Source organism: Lissotriton helveticus, chromosome 7, assembly GCF_964261635.1.
Source record: "Lissotriton helveticus chromosome 7, aLisHel1.1, whole genome shotgun sequence".
In the NCBI taxonomy this organism is placed as follows: domain Eukaryota; kingdom Metazoa; phylum Chordata; class Amphibia; order Caudata; family Salamandridae; genus Lissotriton; species Lissotriton helveticus.
In genome coordinates, this window is record NC_136068.1 from 1,252,153,144 (window position 1) to 1,252,175,358 (window position 22,215).

The following is a 22,215-nucleotide window of genomic DNA, read 5'->3' on the forward strand; positions in this document are numbered from 1 at the left end:
CCAATTCAGCATGTAAGTCTCTTTCACGTCTTGTGTATAACTGGGGCTGACTATGTCTTTAATAGTACGACCTCTAGGTGACTTGTGTATGTTTACTAAAAAGTGTCCCCAACCCTGGAACGCTCTCAAGTAAGCTCCAGTGTTTCTAAAGTACACGCCATATATGATGACCGGACAAGTTGTAGGTGGTGATCAAAGCCAAGGGTTTTTCTTTTTTGCCTTCTAGTCTTTACCTTCAACAGATCTACTCTATTGGTGTCAGTAACTTTCCTCCTGGCATCTTTCAATAATCATTCATCATATCCCCTAAAGGACAGTCTATTGGTGAGACTGTTCAAATTCCTCTCACATTCACTCTCCTCACGGCAATTACGTTTCACCTGTAGCATCTCGCCAAAGGGGATCCCTTTGATTGTGTAGGTGGGATGCGCACTATCTGCTTTTAAAATGCTGTTGTAAGCAGTCGGTTTTCGAAAAAGGGGGCTCTGAATCATGTTGTCCTTTATATCCAATTCAACATCTAAAAAAGATATTCTTGTTTTGCTGGTTTTCATGGTGAATCTTATATTCAGTTGATTATCATTTAAGTATCTAAAATACTCTTCCATTTGGGTCATGTTCCCTGTCCTTATCATTATAATCTCATCTATAATATGCCCCCAGTAGTGGACATATCCGAAAGAGACACGTTAGTGATAGATTCCTTAACTTAGAATATCTCCAGGCGTCAGACTGGATCCGGAATGTTTTTCGTCCGCAGTACCCCTGCGCGTCGGTAGGTGACGTTGTGCGGCTCTGTGTCCGTCGCTGGCGTCGTAAACGCCGAGATGACGTCACTGAGACTACTTAGGCGCCACCCATGCGCTCTAATGCCAGATCCGGTTAGAGCACATACCCTAGTCACTTTTTGACTAACTCTTTTTTGGGACTTTTGTCTCTACTTCTTTTTGAGTCTGATACTGCTGGTGCCACGTAGGGATCCTGCGGGGCCTGCCGCCGTACGATGTCGGTGGCCGACCCCCATGGCGTCTGTCTCTACGGTCTGAAGCGCGACCATGACTCCCGGTCATGTTCTGACTGTCTGGCCATGGCTCCGAAAGCTTTGCAGGAGCGGTCCCGAAAGCTGCTGGAGGCCCGGCAGTCGTCTCCATGCCGTTCGAGGTCCAGGGGTCGCTCGGGGAACCGACCATCATCGCTCCTCGGGGTCCAACTCTTCACCATCGGAATCAGGTAAGGATCGTCACAAGAAAAAGTCGAGTCGAGGAGACGTCGGTTTCCGGACGTGGACGAGGTGGCCAGGGGTCCTTCACCCACAGCTCCGTTGGAGCCTGAGAGTCCCACGGCCTACCCGCTCAACCCGAGTCCGTCGGCAACTCCCACCCAGGTGCAAGAGTTTCTTACCGCCATGGATTCGTGTCCCGCGGTCCCTATTGAGAGCCCTTGCTTGCCACTGGCTCTGGCGCCGCATGGTCCTCCGCCGGCGACTCCAATGCCGCAGGGTCCTCCGCCAGTGACTCTGGCCCCAGCACCCCCGGCGGCTCCATTTCCGCCGCCGCAATGGGCTCCGTTCGTCCCACCTCCACCCTTGCCCAAATTTCCGGGCAATTTTGCTCCATCTTGGGACCCTTATTTGGACATGGAGCCAGATCGGCGCCGTTGGAGCATTTTTTCCCCTTTGCCTCCCCCAGCGCCGCAGCCTGTTTCTCTAACCTGGGTTTGTGTCTCCTCCCGCTGTCATGGAGAAAGGAGCCACATACACTGGTGCTCCGTAGAGCAGCTGAGGCTCTTAACCTTGATCTGCCTCCTGTTACCCTCAAGACAAGCCTCCTTACTGAAGTGCTTCAATCGGCGACAAGTTCTGTGGAACCTCTGCTTCCGTTCAAAGAGGCCTTGACGGATGTTTTGATGGGCACCTGGTCTAGGCCAACCACAGGGGTTCCTGTGTATAAAAACATGGCCAGACGTCACCGCCCGGCTCCGGGTGGCCTGCCTTTTTAACAAATCTTCCAACACCGGAGAGCCTGGTCATCCAGGCCTCCACTTCCCAATGTGCATTCCCTACCGCTCCGCTGGATAAGGAATCGAAAAAGCTGGAGCAGTTTGACAAGGAATTGTTTTCATCTGCCAGCCTGGAGTTGTGGTCAGTCAACACCGCATGCCTCCTGGGCCGCTACTCTCACGCTGTGTGGGACACAGTGGGGCAAACTCTGCCGCAGTGCCCAGAGAGGGTTCGGGTTGTACATTCCCAAGCTGTTGTGGAGGTGAAGGATGCCGCAAAGTTCGCCATTTGGTGTGGGTTGGACATCGCACACTCTTTGGGGAGAGCTGATTGCCACACCTGGCTGTGGTCCACTGGGTTTTCGGGGGATGTTCAGAGTTCCCTCATGGACATTCCTTTTGATGGTACTCGCCTGTTTGGCGATAAAGCAGACAGTGCGCTGGAGCGTTTCAAGGACTATTGGGCTACAGCCAAGTCCTTGGGTCTCTCCACCACAGGCCCGGCCATGTCTACCTTTCGTTCCTTTCGTGGCCACAGAAGGGACACCCCTACACATTTGTTCAGCCAGAGTCCTGTGCAGAACCAACCTCAGCACAGCCGTGGTGGCCGCCGTGGCGGCACAGGGGGCCAGCGTGTGGATCAGTCCACCTCCGCTCCCGCAGCATCCGCTTCAAAGCCTTCCTAGTCCAAACCTTGGGGTGCACCCCACGCCAGTGGGCGACAGGATTCAACATCACCTCCCCCACTGGCGCTCTGTCAGTTCGGACAGGTGGGTGCTGCAAATCATCCGAAGGGGTTACTCCCTCCCCTTCGAGTCTGGTCCCCCCAACCATGCCACCTCAGTTCCACTGCATGTCGGGGGATCACTTGGCGCTTCTCCAACAGTAAGTCACAGCCCTCTTGGCCAAGGGGGCCATCATGCGCGTTCCTGGGCCAGAAGTAGGTCCCCAAGAAGGAGAAAGGGGGCCTGTGCCCCATCTTAGACCTCAGGAACGTCAGTCGCTTCCTCCGGAAGGAGAAGTTCAAGATGTTGACGCGCTGGCTCAGGTCTTGGCTACCCTCGACCCTGGAGATTGGATGGTAGCGTCGGACTTGCAGTACGTATATTTTCACATCCCGGTCCTGCTGGTCCACCGGCATTACCTGTGGTTCACGGTAGGCCAGGAGCATTTTAAGTTAGTTGAAGGCGGGCTCGCCCCAGGCAGTCGTCACCCACCTTCAGACTACGGCCGACCTCCTGCATTTGCTTGGGTTCTCCATCAACGTGCCGAAGTCACACCGAGTCCTTCTTAAAAGCTCCCCTTCATCAGAGCGGTTCTGGATTCGACGCGGTTTCAAGTTTATCCTCCCAAGCAGCGAGTCCGGGATATTCAGGCTAATATTCCAATCTTTCAGGCTCCTGGGCCTGATGGCCTCCTGCATCCTGCTAGTGCAATTTGCCAGATGGCATATGCGGGCTCTGCAGTGGGACCTGAAGTTCCAGTGGGCACAGCATCAGGGCAACCTGTCCGATCATGTCCAGATCTCAGAGGGCGTTGCACGACAATTGCAGTGGTGGCTCACGAATCGCGATTTGGTCAATGGAAGATCCCTCTCCCTTCCCCAACCGGAGCTCACAGTGGTGACGGATGCGTCCCCCCTGGGATGGGGTGGCCACTTGGGAGAGGTGGAGATCAGAGGCCTCTGGTCTCTGACGTAGTCCCGGCTCCATATCAATCTTTTGGAGCTTCGGGTGATCCGACTTGCACTGAAGGCATTCCTTCCCACTGTCCGGGAGAGGAGGTGTTCACGGACAACACCACCGTCTTATTGCAACAAACAGGGTGGGGTAGGGTCCTGGACCCTATGTCAGGAGGCTCTGCGCCTCTGGACATGGCTGGAACATCAAGGCATTACCTTGGTGATTCAACACCTGGAAGGTTCTCTGAACACCAGGGCGGACGAACTCAGCCGCTGGTGCTTGATGGATAACAAATGGTGTCTGAACTCGGACGTGGCGCAAGGTCTCTTTCGGAAGTGGGGGGAGCCTTGGTTAGATCTACTCGCCACCGAAGAGAACACGCAATGTCTTCAATTATGCCCGTTGGAATTTCCAAGGCGGCATTCGCTCGGTGGCGCTTTTCGTCGCGAGTGGAGCTGCGGTCTGTTGTACGCCTTTCTGTCTATACCACTTCTGCCCAGAGTCCTGAAGAAGATTCAGCGAGACAGGGCCCAAGTCATCCTTATGGCTCCGGATTGGGCACGAAGATACTGGAATCCCGAGCTACTCAGCATTGCGATCAATCCCCCAATCCGGCAGCCACTTTGAGAGGATCTTCTGTCGCAGCAGCAGGGGACGGTCCTCCACCTGAACCTATCCAGCCTCCACCTCCATGCTTGGAGATTGAGCAGCGACAGTTGACAGCTTTCGATCTTCCTCCTGAAGTCTGTGATGTCATTCTGGCAGCCAGGCGTCCCTCCACTAAGACGGTATACGCCTGCAGGTGGAACAAATTTGTGGCATGGTGCACAGCAAAGGCGGTGGATCCCCTTTCCGCCCCTCTCTCTGAGGTGCTTCTGTTCCTACTACTTTGGCCCAGCAGAGCTCTGCTCTGGGCACTATCAAAAGTTATCTTTCGGCCATCTCAGCCTTTCTCAGGCCTCCAGATCAGCCTTCTCTCTTTAAGTCTCCGGTTGTTAACCGTTTCCTGAAAAGCATTACACACACTTTTCCTCAAGTGCCTTTCATAATGCCTCAATGGGACTTAAATCTTGTCTTGACCTATCTGATGTGTGCTCCCTTTGAGCCCCTTCATAACTGTCCTTTACGTCTTCTCACTCTAAAGACGGCTTTCCTGGTAGCTATCACATCTCCCAGAAGAGTGAGTGAGCTCCAGGCTCTTTCTTCGAAACCTCCTTTCCTTTTTGTTCATCCGGACAAGGTGGTTTTAAGGACCCATCCTTCTTTCTTCCCAAAGTTGTCACGCCCTTCCACATCAGGCAGACCATCACTTTGCCCACCTTCTTTCCACCTTCGCATCCTTCAAAAGAGGAAGAGAGGCTCCACCGTCTGGACCCAAAACATGCGCTCTCTTTCTATCTGAAGCGCACACAAATGTTCCGGGTGGATGACCAGCTCTTTGTTGGCTACGTGGCCAAGAAGGAGCCTCCTGAGGGGCTGCGTGCCCATTCTACCAGAGCAACGGCAGCCACTACTGCCTTGGGAAGCAGAGTTCCCTTGCAGGACATTTGTCAGGCAGCTACCTGGGCCTGGCTGCACACATTTACCAAGCATTACTGCCTTGACAGTCAAGTCCGGAGAGACAGCTTCTTTGGCCGTTCTGTTCTCTGTGACTTTCTGGTGTAATCTTGTTCGCAGACCCACCACCGGGATTGGTATTGCTGGGGTATCTATTCTAAGGTAAGGAATCTATCACTAAAGTGTCTCTTTCAGATGCACAAGTTACTACTAGTGTAACGATATTTCTGTAAGAGACATTAGTTAGAGACAGATTCCTTAACGCCCCACCCATCCTCCCCTTCTGTGAACTGATTTCTAGGGTTAAGGTCATCCCTTTAAGGGCCCCAGTTTCTTGGCACCAGTGGTCAGTTTCTTGCGTGGCTCTGCGTTCCTGGCGCAGAAAGTCGTGTACAGAACTGACGTCAGTGCGCATGGGTGGCGCCTAAGTAGTCTCAGTGACGCATCTCGGCGCTAACGACGCTAGCTACGGACGTGGAGCAGCACGACGCCACCCACCGACTTGCAGGGGTACTGCTGACGAAAAACTTTCCAAATCCAATCTGACGCCTGGGGATATTCTAAGGTAAGGAATCTATCACTAACTAATGTCTTTTACAGATATATCTTTACACAAGTAGTAACTTGTGCATTGAGTCCAACTGGAGGCTTCACGGGCCCAGGCATGCCGCCTCTCAAACCAACCCATTAAAAGGTTAGCATAAGAGGGGGCAACCCTGGACCCCATGGCTGTACCCTGTAGCTGTTGGTACTATTCACCCTCATACAGAAGTTAGTTGTTTGAGAGTATAATGTCTGAAAGTTCTTTTAGCTTCTCTGAATGTGCATAACAGTTTGCTTTCCTTGTTGCCAAAAACAATCTAAAGCAATCAACCCAAGATCTTTTCATATGCACGTATAACGACTTTCTACATCTAATGTTCTGAACATCATGTTGTCCTGGTCCCATAACATATCCTCAATTTTTTTTTAAAACATCCAATGTGTCTCTCACATGAGAGGGCAAGTTCACCACAAAAGGCTTTAAATACACATCTACAAACTCAGAAATGTGTTCGGTGGGTGACCCAATACCCGAAATGCTAGGGCGACCAGGTGGAAATTCAGCTACTTTGTGTATCTTCGGAAGCATATATAGGCGAGGAAATCATGGATTTCTGTCCTCAAATATCTAAGCTCCCGATCAGTCAAAAGACATAGTTCATGCCAATCTATCAGCTTCTCATTTACCAAAGTCTTGATACTTGAGATAGGATTGGTGTTAACCTTTCTATAGCACGTGATGTCATTAAGTTGCCTCATAATCTCTGCGTGGTATTGCGTGCTATTCATAACAACTACGTTGCCTCCCTTCCGCTTCAAATGATACTATTCCTAAGTCCAGCGCGCCCCCTACAGCAAGTCGTAGAAACGACTTGCGATTTAATGGTATGCGTTGTAACAATGCAGTTGTTGTAACAACCGCGTTGTAATCGCATGCAATGTAAGATCGCATATTGGCGCCAGGGGCTAGGAACTCTGCCTCCTGATGGAACAAATGAGTACCTACTCACCATCTCTGCTGCTATTTTTAAGACAATGCCCCCATAAAGGTAAGTACAGCAACAAGAATGTTTACACTACTGGTCCCCAGGTAAGGAGGTTCACACGTGTAAGAAGTGAAGGTTTGTGTTTAAAACGAGTTGCCACCACGTGTACGAGTTTCATGATAGGAGAACTACTTATACTGAGGTTAGAATGTTTATTATCGACTGCCACTCCCTGGTATGTCACCATGCTGATATATTGGACTTTAATCAAGACCAATTATCTGATGATTTACTCCTTAAAAAAACCTGGCTAGGTCTAACTACATTTCCTCAGCCAACACTAGCCCTACCTCCCAGCTACAGCTTCAAGAGTAGCGATAGGCCCAGTGGCTGAGAGGGCAGCATAACTATTATTCACAAGTCCTTTGTTGGATGTAGTGTGGTCCCCTGTGCTAGCTAAGATTGTGAAAATTCTTTGGTCCAAAATCCCTTTTAACAAAAATTTTACCTTCTCTAGACTTTTAATAAATAGACCCCAGGCCCTTCCAAGGCTTTCAAAGCAGCTCTTATAGATTATCTAGCTCTATTAGTACTCAAGCTATCCAACTTTAACATTCTCTGCGACCTGAACTTACATTTTGACCAAAACAGTGATTATGGGGTTCCCAACTGCACAGACAACTTAGCATCAATGCAACTGTCAACTAGTTGTGGGCCCAACGCATTCAGCGGGACATCTTTTAGACTTGTTTTTTCCAGCCCTCCCAAATTGCGTGCATCAACCCCGTGGCTCATGACTGGTCAGACCATTGTATGATAACTAGAACCATTAACTTTACCAGCGCCGGTAGCACAACTGCTACCAACACTATTATGAATGGCGATGGCTGAAATTAAATCTGTCTGAATTTGGTACCTACATTTAATCTAGTACTCCCCAATTAGATCCTAACGTGGAGCTTGCAGAGTTCAAGATAAAGTCATGGCTTACTTCAGCCCTTGATGTCTTTTTACCAGCATTTCAGGGCCAGGTCAAAAAAACATTGGTTGCTGAAAAGAAGTGTTGTAAAGTGCTCGAACGAGCCTGGAGGAAGCCCTATGACTTTCTAGCTAAAGTGCTTTGTGCAGTATAAATTTATCATAAAATGGTCTGGAAAGCTTGGATTGAGTTTTTCTCTAATTACATTATCAACAGTAATCATCTGCAAAATACATTTTCTCCATTGTCAATATTCTAACTAAACGAGAGGGATTGATGCCTTGGATTATCATTGCTGTCTACTTTTTCAAAAAGATCAACAATATTTATTCACACTTTTAGACAAGTGATAGATCTGAAGCAGTAGACAGTCAGTGCTCGGCAGATGAGCCAATGCATAGGGCAGAACTAAATTAATGAGCCTCACTTGACACAACCTCTCTAACGTCCATATGCAATCATGTTAAATCGGGCTCTCCTGATAACCTAATTAAACCTGAACTCCTTTTCAAACTCCAAGAATTTATTTTGCCTTCCTTTTTAAAAATTGTCAATTTCCGTTTGTCCTCTGCAGCAGTACCTAGGACATGGAAGCATGTTAAAGTAATTACCCTTCCGAAGAAAATGTCCCTTGACACAGCTAAACCTGAAAATTACCATCCTATCCCCCCGCTAACCTTTTTTGCCAAAGTAGTGTAGAAACATGTAAACAATTTTCTGATTAAGTTCTAGAGGAAAACCAAGTTTTAGGCACATCTCAAAATGGCTTTAGACCCTCTCATAGAATGGAATCTACACTCCTAGCTGTGATAAAGACTCTCAGTAGTGAAGCAAATGAAGGTAGTTCATCTGCCCTTATTTGCCTAGTCATGAGGTCTGCTTTTGACACAGTATTGCATAAAGGTCTTCTTCTGGGTCTTCATGACTTATTGATCCACTCTGTACAGATGAGACCAAAGATATAACCAACTTCCAGGAACCCGTGTTTGCGGTCGCCAGTTGGATGGAAAATAACTGCCAAAAGCTAAATGCTGATAAATCTGAGATCCTCCTGCTGGGGAAGCATACCTAGTCGTGGGAGATTACTGGTGGTCGGAAGGCCTTCAGCCTCCCCTGAACCTAACCGTTCATAAAACATTTAGACATATGCTTGGATAACAGACTCTCCTTCTAACCCCACTTATAACACTAGCGAGCTCTTGTGTTTTTTTGCTAATTCAATCCCTAATCTTGTCACACCTGGACTACTACAACATTCTTTAACTGGCTGCTAAGAGATCGGTTATCAAGAGGCTACGGTTTGTCCATAATTATGCTGCCAGTTTTCTCTTTTCTCTCCCCAAATGTTGTTCCGCCTCTGGGCTCCTTTCTAAACTTCATTGGTTTCCCATCGAGAGACCATACAGTTTAAAGCCTTGCGCACAGCTCGCAAGATCATGCATGCACTAAGTTCCCCTATGCGCTCTGGACTTCTACAGCCTTGCTTACCCACTAGATGACTGCACTGATTTATATTTGCCCCTTGCTCCATGGTTTAAAAAAACAAGTGCAGGAGGTCGCTCTTTCCATGCCTTGGCCTCGGCGCTATGGAACATTACGCCCCCACAGTTCAGAAAAATGCAGAATCATCCTAGCTTTAGGAAACAGATCAAAGCTTGGTTATTTGTAGTTCTGATTCCATGCCTTTTTTAAACAGTGCTCTCCCCTTCTTTACTGATCTACTATTGCATGGTATTCTTTTTTTTTTTTTTTTTTTTACTTTATTGTGCAATGCAAGTACGGTTACAAGTATGGGCCTACAACCACAGGGGCCGGCCGCTAGAATATCATAAACATGTTAGAACATCAGAAAGTATCGGTCGATGGCCCAGAGGCCTGGCTACATACAGGATTAAAGGCTCTGCAACACAGGATGAACTAAGGATATCAAGATTTTGTTTTTTGGAAAAATACAAAAGAAACAAACAAACAAACAAAGCTCAAGGCGGAAACCATTGTAAACGAAGCCTGCTCCAACGGGGGGGGCCCACAATAAGGATAAATGACCAGGAAATCGACGGAAACCGCCGGGGGGGGTAGGGTCAGTGGGGAGGATAGAGAATCAGAAGAGGAATAGATTCATCCAGGAATGTCGGATCAGGGGGACGGAGAAATATCCAGAGTGTCATCCAGTGGGGGTGTGCAAATGTTTCCTCGATAAGCATTCCATGGACTCCAGATTCTATTCCACGCCTTATGCGTGCCCCTAGCCAAATACACGGTCTTTTCGCGAAACATACACCAGTCCATACTCTCCTTCCACACTGACACGGTGGGGGCCCGTCGGGAACCCCACCGCTGGGCAATGTCTCTCTTCGCAATCATGTTCCCGAGGGCCGCCCACCGGGTCTGGGCAACGCTGAAATAATTAGGCTCCCACACATTCAACAAACATCTCCGAGCCTCAGGCAGCAGAGCAACCCCGGTAACACACTCCATCAATGCATGCACACGGGTCCAATATGCAGCCACATCCCGGCACTCCCAAAGGATATGAAGGAAAGTGGCACTCAAACCACATCCACGTTTACACAACCCATCCGAGGAAAAGCCCATGGCAACCAATCGAGGACCAGTAACATACACCCGAGGAAGAATTTTAAGTTGGAAGAGATGGAGACGGGCGGGAATGGCGACACTCCTTGGGGAAGACACTGCCGACTGCCAGTCTTCGTCATCCAACTCCAGCCCGTCCCCAGTCCAGGCCACCCTGAGACGCACAAGAAGGTCAGCCCGAACGCTGATCAATTTCTTATATATTAGCGATATCGTACTGTCGGGCAGGTGACCATCGAGTATACGGTCCTCAAGCGGGGAGGACTCGGGAACATCAGTGCCGGCGGAGAAGACCGACGTCAGGGCATGGCGGATCTGTGCATACCGGAAAAACTCTCTATCACTCAACTCATACTCGTTCTGAAGGACCGCAAAGGACTTAACCGCGCCATTCACCCAAAGGTCACCCACTCTGCTTATACCTATCATGTCCCACTTCTCAAAACCTTTCGATGTCCAGAGGCTTCCCAGTCTTTTGGACGCATACAAAGGGGTAGCTCGTGTCAATCGATCGGACCATCCCATGGCCGCACTCACATCCTTCCACACACGCACCGCAATCCTAGTTGGTCCAGTCAAACCACTCCCCGCTGCCCGAGAGTAGAGTGCCCTTTTGTAGTCACCGCCCGGCAATTGATGCCTGTCCATCTCGAAAGCCGGATTCGGACTGGGGGCATACAATGCGTGATTGATGGCAGACAGCCTGGAGGCCCAATAAAACCGCCTGATATCCGGGAGCGCTATGCCCCCGTCATACCAGGGGAGAGTCAGTTTTACGAGAGCAATTCGCGCACGGCCGTCCCAAACGAGCCGTCTCTGTAAGCCCTCCACCTCCCGAAAATAGCTCGCTGGAATGACGTCGAACGAATTCTGGAGTGCATACAGAAATCGAGGCAGAGACATCATTTTAAAAAGTGCGGCGCGGCCGAGTGGCGACAACGGCAGTCTGCGCCACCGGTCCACGTCTAGTCTCAGCCGACGGAGAGGAGGAAGGAGATTATGTTCATAGCGGGCAGCCGGATCCAGTGATATAAAAATTCCTAAGTACCTGAAACCGGAACGAGAAAGTTGAATGGGAAATCTACTTGGCAACGAGGGAAGGCCACCCGAGATGGCGTATACACAGGATTTCGACCAATTTATAATCAATCCGGAATTCTTGCCAAACGAAGAAAGGACATCAAACAGGACGTTAAGAGACTTACGAGGAGAGGTAAGATACAGAAGAATATCGTCTGCATACAACGAAACTCGGTCTTCGAAATCGGGGGCCCACCGGATGCCCTTTATCGACGGCTCCCATCGGAGCCAGGCACAAGCGGTTCTAAAGCCAGAGCAAAGAGAAGGGGGGACAGCGGGCACCCCTGTCTGGTACCCCTCCCGAGAACGAAGGGCGCGGACACACGACCGTTGACAACGACCTGCGCCAACGGTTCCTTGTATAAAAGCTGCACCCACCCGACAAATTCCGAACCAAAACCAAATTTCGCAAGGGCGGCCCAAAGATAAGGCCATTCAATCGTATCAAAGGCCATCGTGGCGTCCAAGGAGGCCAAGATGGCCGGCTCCGAAAGAGACCCTGCTCTCGCGAGAACACCATGCAGCCGCCTCAGATTGAGAGCAGTTTTACGATGCGGTATAAAACCGGATTGATCCGGATGGATCAGGTCACAGATAACAGAAAGCAAACGATTAGCGAGAACCTTAGCAAGAACCTTAGGCTCCGCGTTCAACAAGGAGATGGGCCTGTATGATGCGCAAAGGTCCCGAGGTTTACCCTCCTTGGGAATGACCCCGATCGTTGCCAGACACTGGTCACAAGGGAGAGTTCCCAGGTCACGTGACTCCAGAAACATATCACGGAGATATGGAGCGACTCAATCAGGTCGCAGTTTGTACAGCTCGATAGGCAAGCCGTTCGGGCCCATTGCCTTGCCCGAACGGAGAGAACGAATCGCGGTCGCAATCTCATCCACGGACAGCGGGGCCTCCATATACTTCCGATCTTCCTCAGAAAGGCAAGGCAACGCGATGTCGCGCAACAATGAATGGGAATCTTCCTCATCCCTGTCGGACACCGGGGAGTACACACCACGAAAATAGTCCGCAAAATACTCCACTATCTCACTCGGGTCAGTCACACTCACACCATCTAAAGTCTGAATCACAGGAACCACACGACTCGCTCTCTCCCTCTTGTCAAGCCATGCAATGAGTTTACCCGCCTTATCCCCGACATCATACAGTTTACCCTGCTGCTCCCTATACATCAACTTGGCAGCATCAGTAACAAGAGATTTATAATCTAGCTGCTTCAGAGCATGGGCGTGGAGTCTATCCTGGGTGACACCGGACTCTAGGTCAGCCTCCAATTCCAATATTTCATCCTCAAGACTCACCACCTCCTGATTCTTAACTTTCTTGCTTTCCGCAATTGATAGGGCCTGCCCACGGATAACAATCTTAAAGGCCTCCCATAGTGAAACAGAGGAAGAAACTGACCCCTCATTCTCCAGGAAATAGTGGTCCAGGGACTTTACCAAACTGTGACGGGTTTTGGGATTATGCAAGTGCCAAGGGTTGATAGGGGCAACCCGTCCCCCAACATTCACCCCAGTATCCATACAGAACCACAATGGGGAGTGATCGGAAATGCTCCGAGCCAAGTGTCTAATTTCCCTAACAGAAGAGGATTGGACAGCGGGCATGAGAATGTAATCAAGTCTGGAAAGACTCCCATGGGCCCCAGAGGGAAAGGTGTACTGACTCTGAGTCGGGTGCATCAGTCTCCAGCAATCCACCAGACCAAAAGTGTCCAGGAACCCACCTAGCCATGACTGAGAGTTGGAAATATCCCTGGGGGGGGTGACGATCCAAAGTGCCAGAAAGTACCGCATTAAAGTCCCCACCCATGAGGAGGATACCTTCAGGGAGCTCCAGTAACAGACGACCAATATCTGAGAAGGTAGAAGTCTGGAGACCCGGTGGAACGTACAGAGTGAGCAAAGTAAGGGACTTACCCTCCCACCTACCAGTGAGGGCGGCGTAGCGCCCCCTGCCGTCAAGGATTACATCGTCAATCTCGAAAGGGAGAGAAGACTAATCAAAATACCCACCCCTCTAGAACCAGTGGTAAACCCGGAGTGTGCAACCAGTCGATAACCCCACCTATTCATTGCATGACACATATTTCCCACCAAATGCGTCTCCTGCAAAAGTACCACGTCAGGAGACAAGCGATGCAGATACTGCAGCACCACACCCCGTTTTATGCGGTCGCCCAATCCATTAACATTCCAAGACATTAGCCTCAACCCACTACCCCATCCCAAAAGATAATGCATGAGTCACCCCACAAAGAGCAGAACATTCGAAGCTTGAAAGAAACCAATACGTCGCCTTGAGAAAGAAAAACAAACTCACAAACACCCCTTCCCACCCCCCCAACCAACTCCTGTTACAACTCCCCCCTCCCTGCACCCCTGCAGTAGACTAAATAGCCACCCCAACATGCAGTGTGCCTGTCGCCCTAACAGTCCCAATCTACAGAAAGACCCCAGAGGAGGAAAGAGGCCCATTTCCCCCGCCACCCTAGAAAGAACAGCAACAAAAAACGTACATAGAAAAAGCTCAGAATCCAGCTGACCAATGTCACGTATCGGGAAATAGGGGCCAAGTCATCCATTTTAGCGAGGCTCACCACCCTCGGCACCACCAGGGTGCTCAGTGCGATCGCTCCGGGCAGGCAGAGAGTCCAGCCAGTCACTCACAGGTTCCGGTCGATCAAAGAAAAGTGTCCGTTCCTCATACTCCACACGAAGCCTAGTAGGGAAAAGAATTGCGTATTTCAGGCCCAGGTCTCGAAGACGTCGCTTTACCCCCTGGAAACCCATCCTTTGCCTCTGGGCGAGCTGAGTAAAGTCCGGGTAAAAGTTGACTGTAGAGTTCTCGAATTTCACCGGGCCGCTCACCCTCGAAGCCTGCAGGATAGCATCACGGTCTCTGAAGTGAAAAAGCTTTGCGCTAATAGGCCTCGGAGGGGCGCCCAGTTTAGGCTTACCACCCGGAACTCGATGGCCGCGCAAAAAACTTGCTCAGTCCAGAAGGGGCCAGATGGTTCAGGACAAGATCCTCAACCAGGAGATCCGTCGGGAGATCCTTGGAATTCTCTGGAACACCTATGACGCGAATGTTATTGCGCCTTGCCCTGCTTTCAAAATCCTCCAACCGTTGAGACAGAAGATCATTAGCCGATTTCAGAGTGCCAGTCTCGGTCTGAAGCTCAGACACATCGGCCGTGAGGCTAGAAGTCTTCATGTCCAACGATTTCACCTTCTCGTTGGTTTTAGCTAGGTCGGCTCTGATCAGGGTGACATCGATTGCCACAGTGTCGATTTTACTGGCAAGAGCCTCATACTGTTGACCTATGGTCTCCTTCATACTGGCAATGGCGCCCATGATGTCCTGAAGAGAGAGATCCGCAGAGGCGGTGGAATCGTCCTTGGGGTCCCCCAGGGGGTGGCTAGCGCCACCAGGAGATCCTTTAGGTAGGGTGTACCGGTTCATAACATTGGATTGGACCGGGCCCCCTCGAAGAGGCGTCTTAGTCTTCCGTTTCTCGGCATCGACCCTGGCAGCCATGCTGGAAAATGCGCCCCGGAGGGACCCGTGAGACCTGGTGAAAATGGCCGCTAGCGGGCAAAGCAACAACAGTCCACAAAAACAGGCTTGCGTGGCCGAGGCAGGGTCACGGCCCAATCCGACTGCATAAGGGGAAGAGGCACACTTCAACTGAGCCGGCTGGACACGGATGGGAACTGCCCCGCAGTTCGACAATGCCAGAAATTGAAAGCGAAACTGAAAGTTGAGGTAGGGCTACTGGGGGAAAACCCCTCCGCCGATGTTGTTCAACTCCGTCCCGGCGTTACAATCCACCAAGACCCCGGCTCACCGACGGGTAGGCCTCAAAAGTTCAAATCGACGTAGTTTCGGTTCCCAAAGTCCAAATCAAAATTTGAAAAGAGTTATGGCATCAGCTAAGGTTCCTCTGCAATAAGCCGTCCAAAAATTCAGGATTTCGTCAGGATAAAATGCGAAGAGTGGCAAGGGTCCGGGGAGCTCTGTGCTCACGCGGCCATCACGGACGCTCGCGTAGCTCCTCCTCTCGTTGCATGGTATTCTTGTGTTAATGGTGTAGCTCTGGGAAGCCCTGGTGCTGGGGCTGCAATGCGCTTTATAAATGCTTTTAGCATAACATAACATGGTGCCTCCTTGGTTAAAGTTGAGATCACATTAAAAAAGGAGCAATGAGAACGGGTTGTAGGCCTTATGCTGTGTCATGCTGAAAGTGTACAATAAAGGTCTTTAAAAAAAAAGGAGCTATGATATGTCCTTTCCTTAGTCTGTGGAACTAATTAACTAATTTTTCACCTGTGGATACCCCAGGAACCAGGATACCTACACCAGGGAAACCTGATGCATAGGAGTGAAGTGATGTCAGAAATCGCTGTAGACCACAATGGAGGACTTCAGGAAAGATGCAGCTGGCGAAGAAGGTGAGAGAATTGGATAGAACCCAAGGGTGGATTCTTGAAGACAAGAACCTGCAAGCAATGGGGAGAGTCTATGCCGCTCATAGGTGACCAGGAGGCACGGAAGAGCAATACCACCGATGACGGAAGATGCAGGAGTGATGATGGTGACTGTATCGCTGCAGCTGTGAGGAACATGGGGAAACTGTGAAAGTCTAAGAGCCATTCACAAGCTGGCCCGCTTCATAAGTTGAGAACGAGGGGTTACGTGTCCGGCGCGAGCACCAACAAACCTTGGCAGCAGCAACAGACGTATTCAACTAAAAAGGAGCAATGTTGTAACCCGCAAGCTCCGAGGAGCTCACATATTGCAGGAGAGTCAAAGCAGGCCCGAACAAGCAGGGGAGCCCACTGAAGCTCAAGAGGACCCGAAGGCAGAGGTGTCACAAGAGGACCTCGAGCAGCTCACCAAAGGTGCAAGCCCACGATGCAGAGGATGCTATGAGGACGAAGATCATGGCAGGAAGAAATGCTGTAAGCTGGAACTTCTTGTATCTCTGGAGTACTGAGCCAATAAGCCTTGGTAACCCAAGTCGACGCGGTGCACAGGGGTTCTGTTCCAGTAGTTCTGACGAGGGATACAGGTCTCAAACTTGCTGAGAGGACAGGTCAGGCCTCGAGAGAGTTGCAGAACCACCACCTCTGTTGCTGACCCTTTTGAAGTCGGTGGGAAGTCCGGAGCAGTAGACCGGTCAGCTTAGTTGCAGTGCCTGCAGATGCTGGGGAGTGACTCTTTCACTCCAAAGGAGTGTCCTTTATGCCCACAAGCCTGGAGAGGAACCTGGAAGAAGCACAGACGACGAAGAAGACTTGCAGAACAAGACCAGGAGCAGCAGGAGTCTTTCTTGGTGCAGTCTTGGTTCCAGGTGAAGTCCAGGTGCCCAGACGATCTAAGTTGAAGTGGTTTCAGGGGTTGAATCTTGTCCCACGACAAATCTGAAGAGCCACCCACAGGTAAGCCGTTACATACTCTAGGGTAAGGGTTCGAACAGTTCTGAGGAGGGGCTAGACAGAGGGGAAGATACTGCCATGTCCTTTGTCCAGTTTCGCACCAGAGCGGAAGCCAAATTAGAGTATGTAAGGAGGACACCAAATGTGCTGGCAAGTGTCCCCAACCTAGCCCAATACATTAAGACCTGTGTCAGAGGTGGTCATGCCTCCCTGTGACAGGAAACCTATTGTTCTATCTTAATCTGATCAAGCTCAGCTCAGAAGCAGGTGGGCCGAAATGTGTCTGTGGTCGGCAGCAGCACTAGATTGCTGCTAGACCCTGAAAGGCTGGTACAGGTAATACAGGGGGGTACCCTAAGGGAGACCCTGAGTTCATGGCATCCTACATCAAATACTGGAATTGGTGTTGGGGTATGATTCCAACATGTTTGATACCAACGATGAACGGTTTTGGTGCAACCAGAATATAGTTAGACATTTCGTAAATTACTTGACGGCCACTATATCTATTAAGTTGCTGACCGCACTTACAAAGCCTGGAGAATTTACTCCGGGGTTTGTAGGGGTATCCTGCTCATGCAGGGGCACCCTCACACTTATACCCAAGTATTCTGCCCTCAGGACTGAAGAGCTTGCTATAGGGGTAACATATGTTTTAAGGGTAGTGACCTCAGATCTAAGGAAATATATCTGCTGTGAGAGGTCCAAGCACCAACTCACACTAATTGCAATGGATGGCCTGTAGTCACAGTTTCAGTGAACTACCCTGAGGGGCACAATACATGGTGCAGCCCAGGGGAGACCTCTGGTGTACCTATGCGCTGGGTACCTCATACTAGGGACTTGGAAGGGTGCACCAGTAGCCAATTGTGAAGGCACCAAAGTACTTAACATTATCAAATTTGGGGGTGGGGGGAGGATGCACAGTGATTGGGGTAGGATCCAACAGCAACAAGTGGGGGTAACCATGAAAGCAGATCCTACTTTCCTACACAGCCCATTAGTAAGATCCTACACAGTCCATTAGCAAGATCCCAATCAACAGATGTGCACACTGGCATTCTGGTTTTGATGGGCTCTGCATCCGAAAGCAAGGACAGTGATCAGAAAGAAACGGACATCAGCATGTGGAGGTGGTGTAGATGTAGTGGCTCGAATTTCACATCTGAGATGGATGGATCTAACCCGGATCTGCGCAGTGCCACCTACCGACAAGTGAAGGAATTGCTATTAGGCGTTTCCAGATCTAGTCTGGCGCCTGGGGGAATTCACAAGGTGAGGAATCTAGGGTTAGATCGTCTTTACCAGCAAAAGGCTTAACCTAGGGGTGTACAGAGCCAACCCGGAGCCGCACGGCACCATCTAGTGGCATATGAGAGAATTGCTGGGAAACGTTTCCGGATCCAGTCTGGCACCTGAAAAATAGACTAAGGTGAGTAATCTGCAGTTCGATTATCCACCAGAAGGATGGTTACTGAGATAAGTAACTTTGTTTCAGTAAACCAGCTATGTGTTACTGTAACCTCTATCTTAGAAGAGTTAATTATGTTTTCAGAATGCTGAATTTTGAATGACTTTTGAGCCCATGTAAACTTTGGAAGTTTGCAGTTTTAAAGTAATGTTTATTAATATTGTGTTCTCTGATAATTGCATCCCCATACATTTCTACAAATGTCCTAAATAAATCAATATTATGTTCGATTTATTTACAAGAAAGAGATATCTTAAAAATCTATTTTTTTGTGCAGCAACTACACTGCAGATGAAAGAAGAGTTGCTGGAAGGAGAAGAATATTCTTTTGCTCAAGGGACTTCTGACCAGGAAAGTAACGGGTCTGGCAGCTACTACATCAAGCAAGAACCATAAGAGACCTCAAAACCTCTTTGAGAAAGAAATGTGATCAAATTAGAATAAATTTTGAACTAATGTTCTTGGCTACCTACGAGAGAGTTTTACGTTGAGAAGATTTGGTTTGGAGAACTATTTTAATGAAAAGTTTTTTTTCAATTTATATGGAGATTTCGCAGTTTTGTGTTGTTGTATTTGAAGTTTTGAAAAGGATTTTGTAACATTTTCCACATTCAGCTCTGTTGTTAGATGTTAATAAGACCACAAAGATAATGATGTTGAATAGATTACATTTTAAATGACAGCATTACAGAGAATTGGTTTAAAATGTTTTGTGTAAATTCACACAAGTGTTATCAAAAGTGACATTACAGTGCAACTGAGGCAATACGATTTTTGTTAAATACAACAATCACATGTATTTTGCCTTGGTTACAAATTAATGCAACAGGTTATCTGTGCAGTTTTTTATATATATATATATATATATATGTGTTAATTTCAATTTCTTGCAAATGTGATTAAAGGTGTTGCATTAGTACTTAATTTTCTTTCAAAGCAAACCTCTTTGGGATCTCTTGAAACTGAAACATATGTGCTTTTGTGTACAGCTTTTATTTTCTAAGAAGCCCAAGGTAAAGATGAACAAGTAAAATGTAAATGAAAAGTGTCACTCTAACCTTGTAACTGATGACCTCTTCAATCCCAGAAGTATTCTTTTTCTGTTCTGTGTGCCATTTAGAAAGTGCAAAATATACATGTTTTCAAGTGAAAGGGTCAATTGAAATGTGTCTTATTATTTATTTTTTGTTGACATTTACTTTTGGCTAACGTAGCTTATGATGTTCCACGTTGTTCTCTAGTACTGTGACCGCTCAGTGGGGGAGATAACAATATTTAAAAGTTATTTTCTGCCTTTACAACAAATTCGTGACACCTTACCACACTTTGAAGAAAAGCAGAACAGTCCTCATTCTTTCTGTGTACATGCGCCATGACCTTCATATTGTCTGTATGCTTCTGTGGAATTGCAGCAGCATGTCATGGAATATAATTTTCTGAGCACGGCCCTGTTGCCATTAACTCTAGTGCTACGAGAGTGAAAAATGACAGCCGTTTTGGCTGGACAACTCAAGTGAAGGACGGAAGCAGAAGGAGGAGTGAGCTAAAGCACAAGAGACAAAAAAACGTGTTATTATCTTTGTAGGCCCTTGAATGCTGTCCTGTTCACCACTTTATTGTTCCCATGTTCTTGCTCAATACTTTATAACTTCTTATGTGGCTGATGAAAGAGCAATGGAGAGAAGATGCAAGAATGACAAGGGGATTTGAGGACATACACACACACACACACACACACACACACAATACAATGGGATGGCCACACTTGCAAAATTGGTAACTTCAAAATGCAGCTCAGCATCATGTGACTCTGGGCAATGGCTCACTTAACCTCCCCTACAGCCCCTCCTCCCCCAGCCGCTGGATACCCTTAGGGGTGATAAGTTTGGGCTTTACAAATATGGAATTATTATTATAGCATTTGAAATACCTGTATACTTTGTCAATCTGTGTAGCCTGAATTGCTGAATATGTTTCATTAGCAAATGGTACAATATAAATGAAATACAAAGGTTAAAATAATTAATGAAGCAGTCACAGGAATCCTGTGAAGCATTGACAGGCAATGTAATTTCACTGAACAATTATATTACAAAGGCTTAAAGAAAGAGAATAATGGTGGAGCTAGGCAAGCTTTCAACAAGAAACTTTGCTTTTAAGACAAGAAATCTCAAATTGTGACCTTAAACAATACAGGAACTGTATTAATGGCAGCTTTTTAAATATAATGTTTAATATCAAGGTAGTTAAATGTATTTTGATGTTTAGATGGAGGAAACATTGCAAATATGTTTGTTTTAAATTTTTTCACTTTAATATTTTTGAATACCATAGTTTGCTGAAGTGATATTCGGCTCATACTATGTGCCTGATAATCAGGATGGAAATATCTAGTTCCTGTTTTATGAAATATTGCTTCTTTGCCTTTTATTCTGTGGCCCTTTTGGATGTGTAAAATTACATATAATCCCCATTTAGGGGCATGACTTGAGGAAAACCTATACACACGTCTCAATCATCTGAAACTAAAGGTCTATTTGAGAAAGACATTCTTAATATAGTCTCTCTAGAGCACATTTTCTTTTAGAACTATTCAGGAATGTGAACATTTGAAATATTCCAGCTACTGATTTAATCAGAAGTTGTCTACATTATCCTTCAAAGTATAGAACACTCCCATATATACGTGATATGGCAGTGTCTGGTATGGAGCCAGCCTTCGGGGGATTGTATGTGCATTTCACCTCAGCTTCCTCATTTTTTATTTCAAATGTATAAACTCTTTGAGCAGAATCAGAGATATAGTTACAAGGATATACACAATGTAAGCCTTCTTCGGGCAAATTATTCTTCTGGTAACAAGTGTACTCTGTTAATATGCATGTCTAAGTTTTGTTAATATGTTCATATACAAAACAAAGTTAAGGCGGTCAAGCCAGAATTCATGGGAATTTGTTTTTTGGGACCCTCATTTCTATAATGTGTATATTGGATTTCCTCCTCTTTATCATATAACACACTTTAAGGATCCTATTACTTCAAACGTCTGTACCCCCATTCTACTGTCAGACAGCCATAACAGAAAAGTACATTATCTATGGCAGGAAAGGTGGTGCATGCCATTATGTTTTCAACTGTCATAATTTCTATTTCTTCTAATATTGATCAGTGACTTGTATTCAGAGCATGTACCATCACATTTAGATGTAATAACTTTGAGAAAAATAAGAGCTTTACCTTCTACCGGTAAGACTAATGCAAGGAATCCTCAGGAATTATTGTTGTATGTTTTAGAGTGCTCAGAGGTATTCTTCAGTGCACAATATTGATAACCAGCTGTTTGAGAAGGAATGTAGTGTATTTATAAATCTGAGCCAAACACAATAATAACACCTTGCATCTCTCTGCATAAAATCTAGCATGCTAAATCAAATTACAGACACCATATTTGGTGTATGGTTTTGTTTAAAATCAGACAAAACAATGTGCATAAATATTTGCAAACCAGCTATTTGTTTTGTGTTGTAAAATATAGTAAATTGTATGGATAAATAATATGCACACATTTGTCATTCTATGCAAAAGGGTTAATGGTATATGGAATTTAGTGGGGGTGCGTTTATGACCGGATAGTAATTTGGGATTTGCACATTCTCATTCAAAGTATATATCATTCCTTGTCCGGAAGCATACATTGAGCATAATAAACTTTATATTTTTTATTACATAAATAAAAATTGAGCTTTGCTTAAAAGATATTGTGTACAAATGACTTTTTAAAATAAATAAACACTACAGTCTATATAGAATACCTTACATTCTTTGCCAACATTTTAAGTATTTATGGCACTGAAGATGTAGC

General features: G+C 47.3%; 1 protein-coding gene across 2 annotated transcripts in view; it reads left to right on the forward strand.

Moving 5' to 3' along the window:
- MBTD1 (mbt domain containing 1) overlaps positions 1-18,892 on the forward strand; it is a 1,097,355-nt gene extending 1,078,463 nt beyond the window's left edge. For both annotated transcript variants that reach the window (XM_078654423.1, XM_078654424.1), the window contains one exon: positions 18,631-18,892. In XM_078654423.1, coding sequence (XP_078510549.1) covers positions 18,631-18,749 — 119 coding nt within the window. In that variant the 3' untranslated portion in view covers positions 18,750-18,892. The remainder of the gene's footprint in view (positions 1-18,630) is intronic.
- The last annotated feature ends 3,323 nt before the right edge of the window (positions 18,893-22,215 follow it).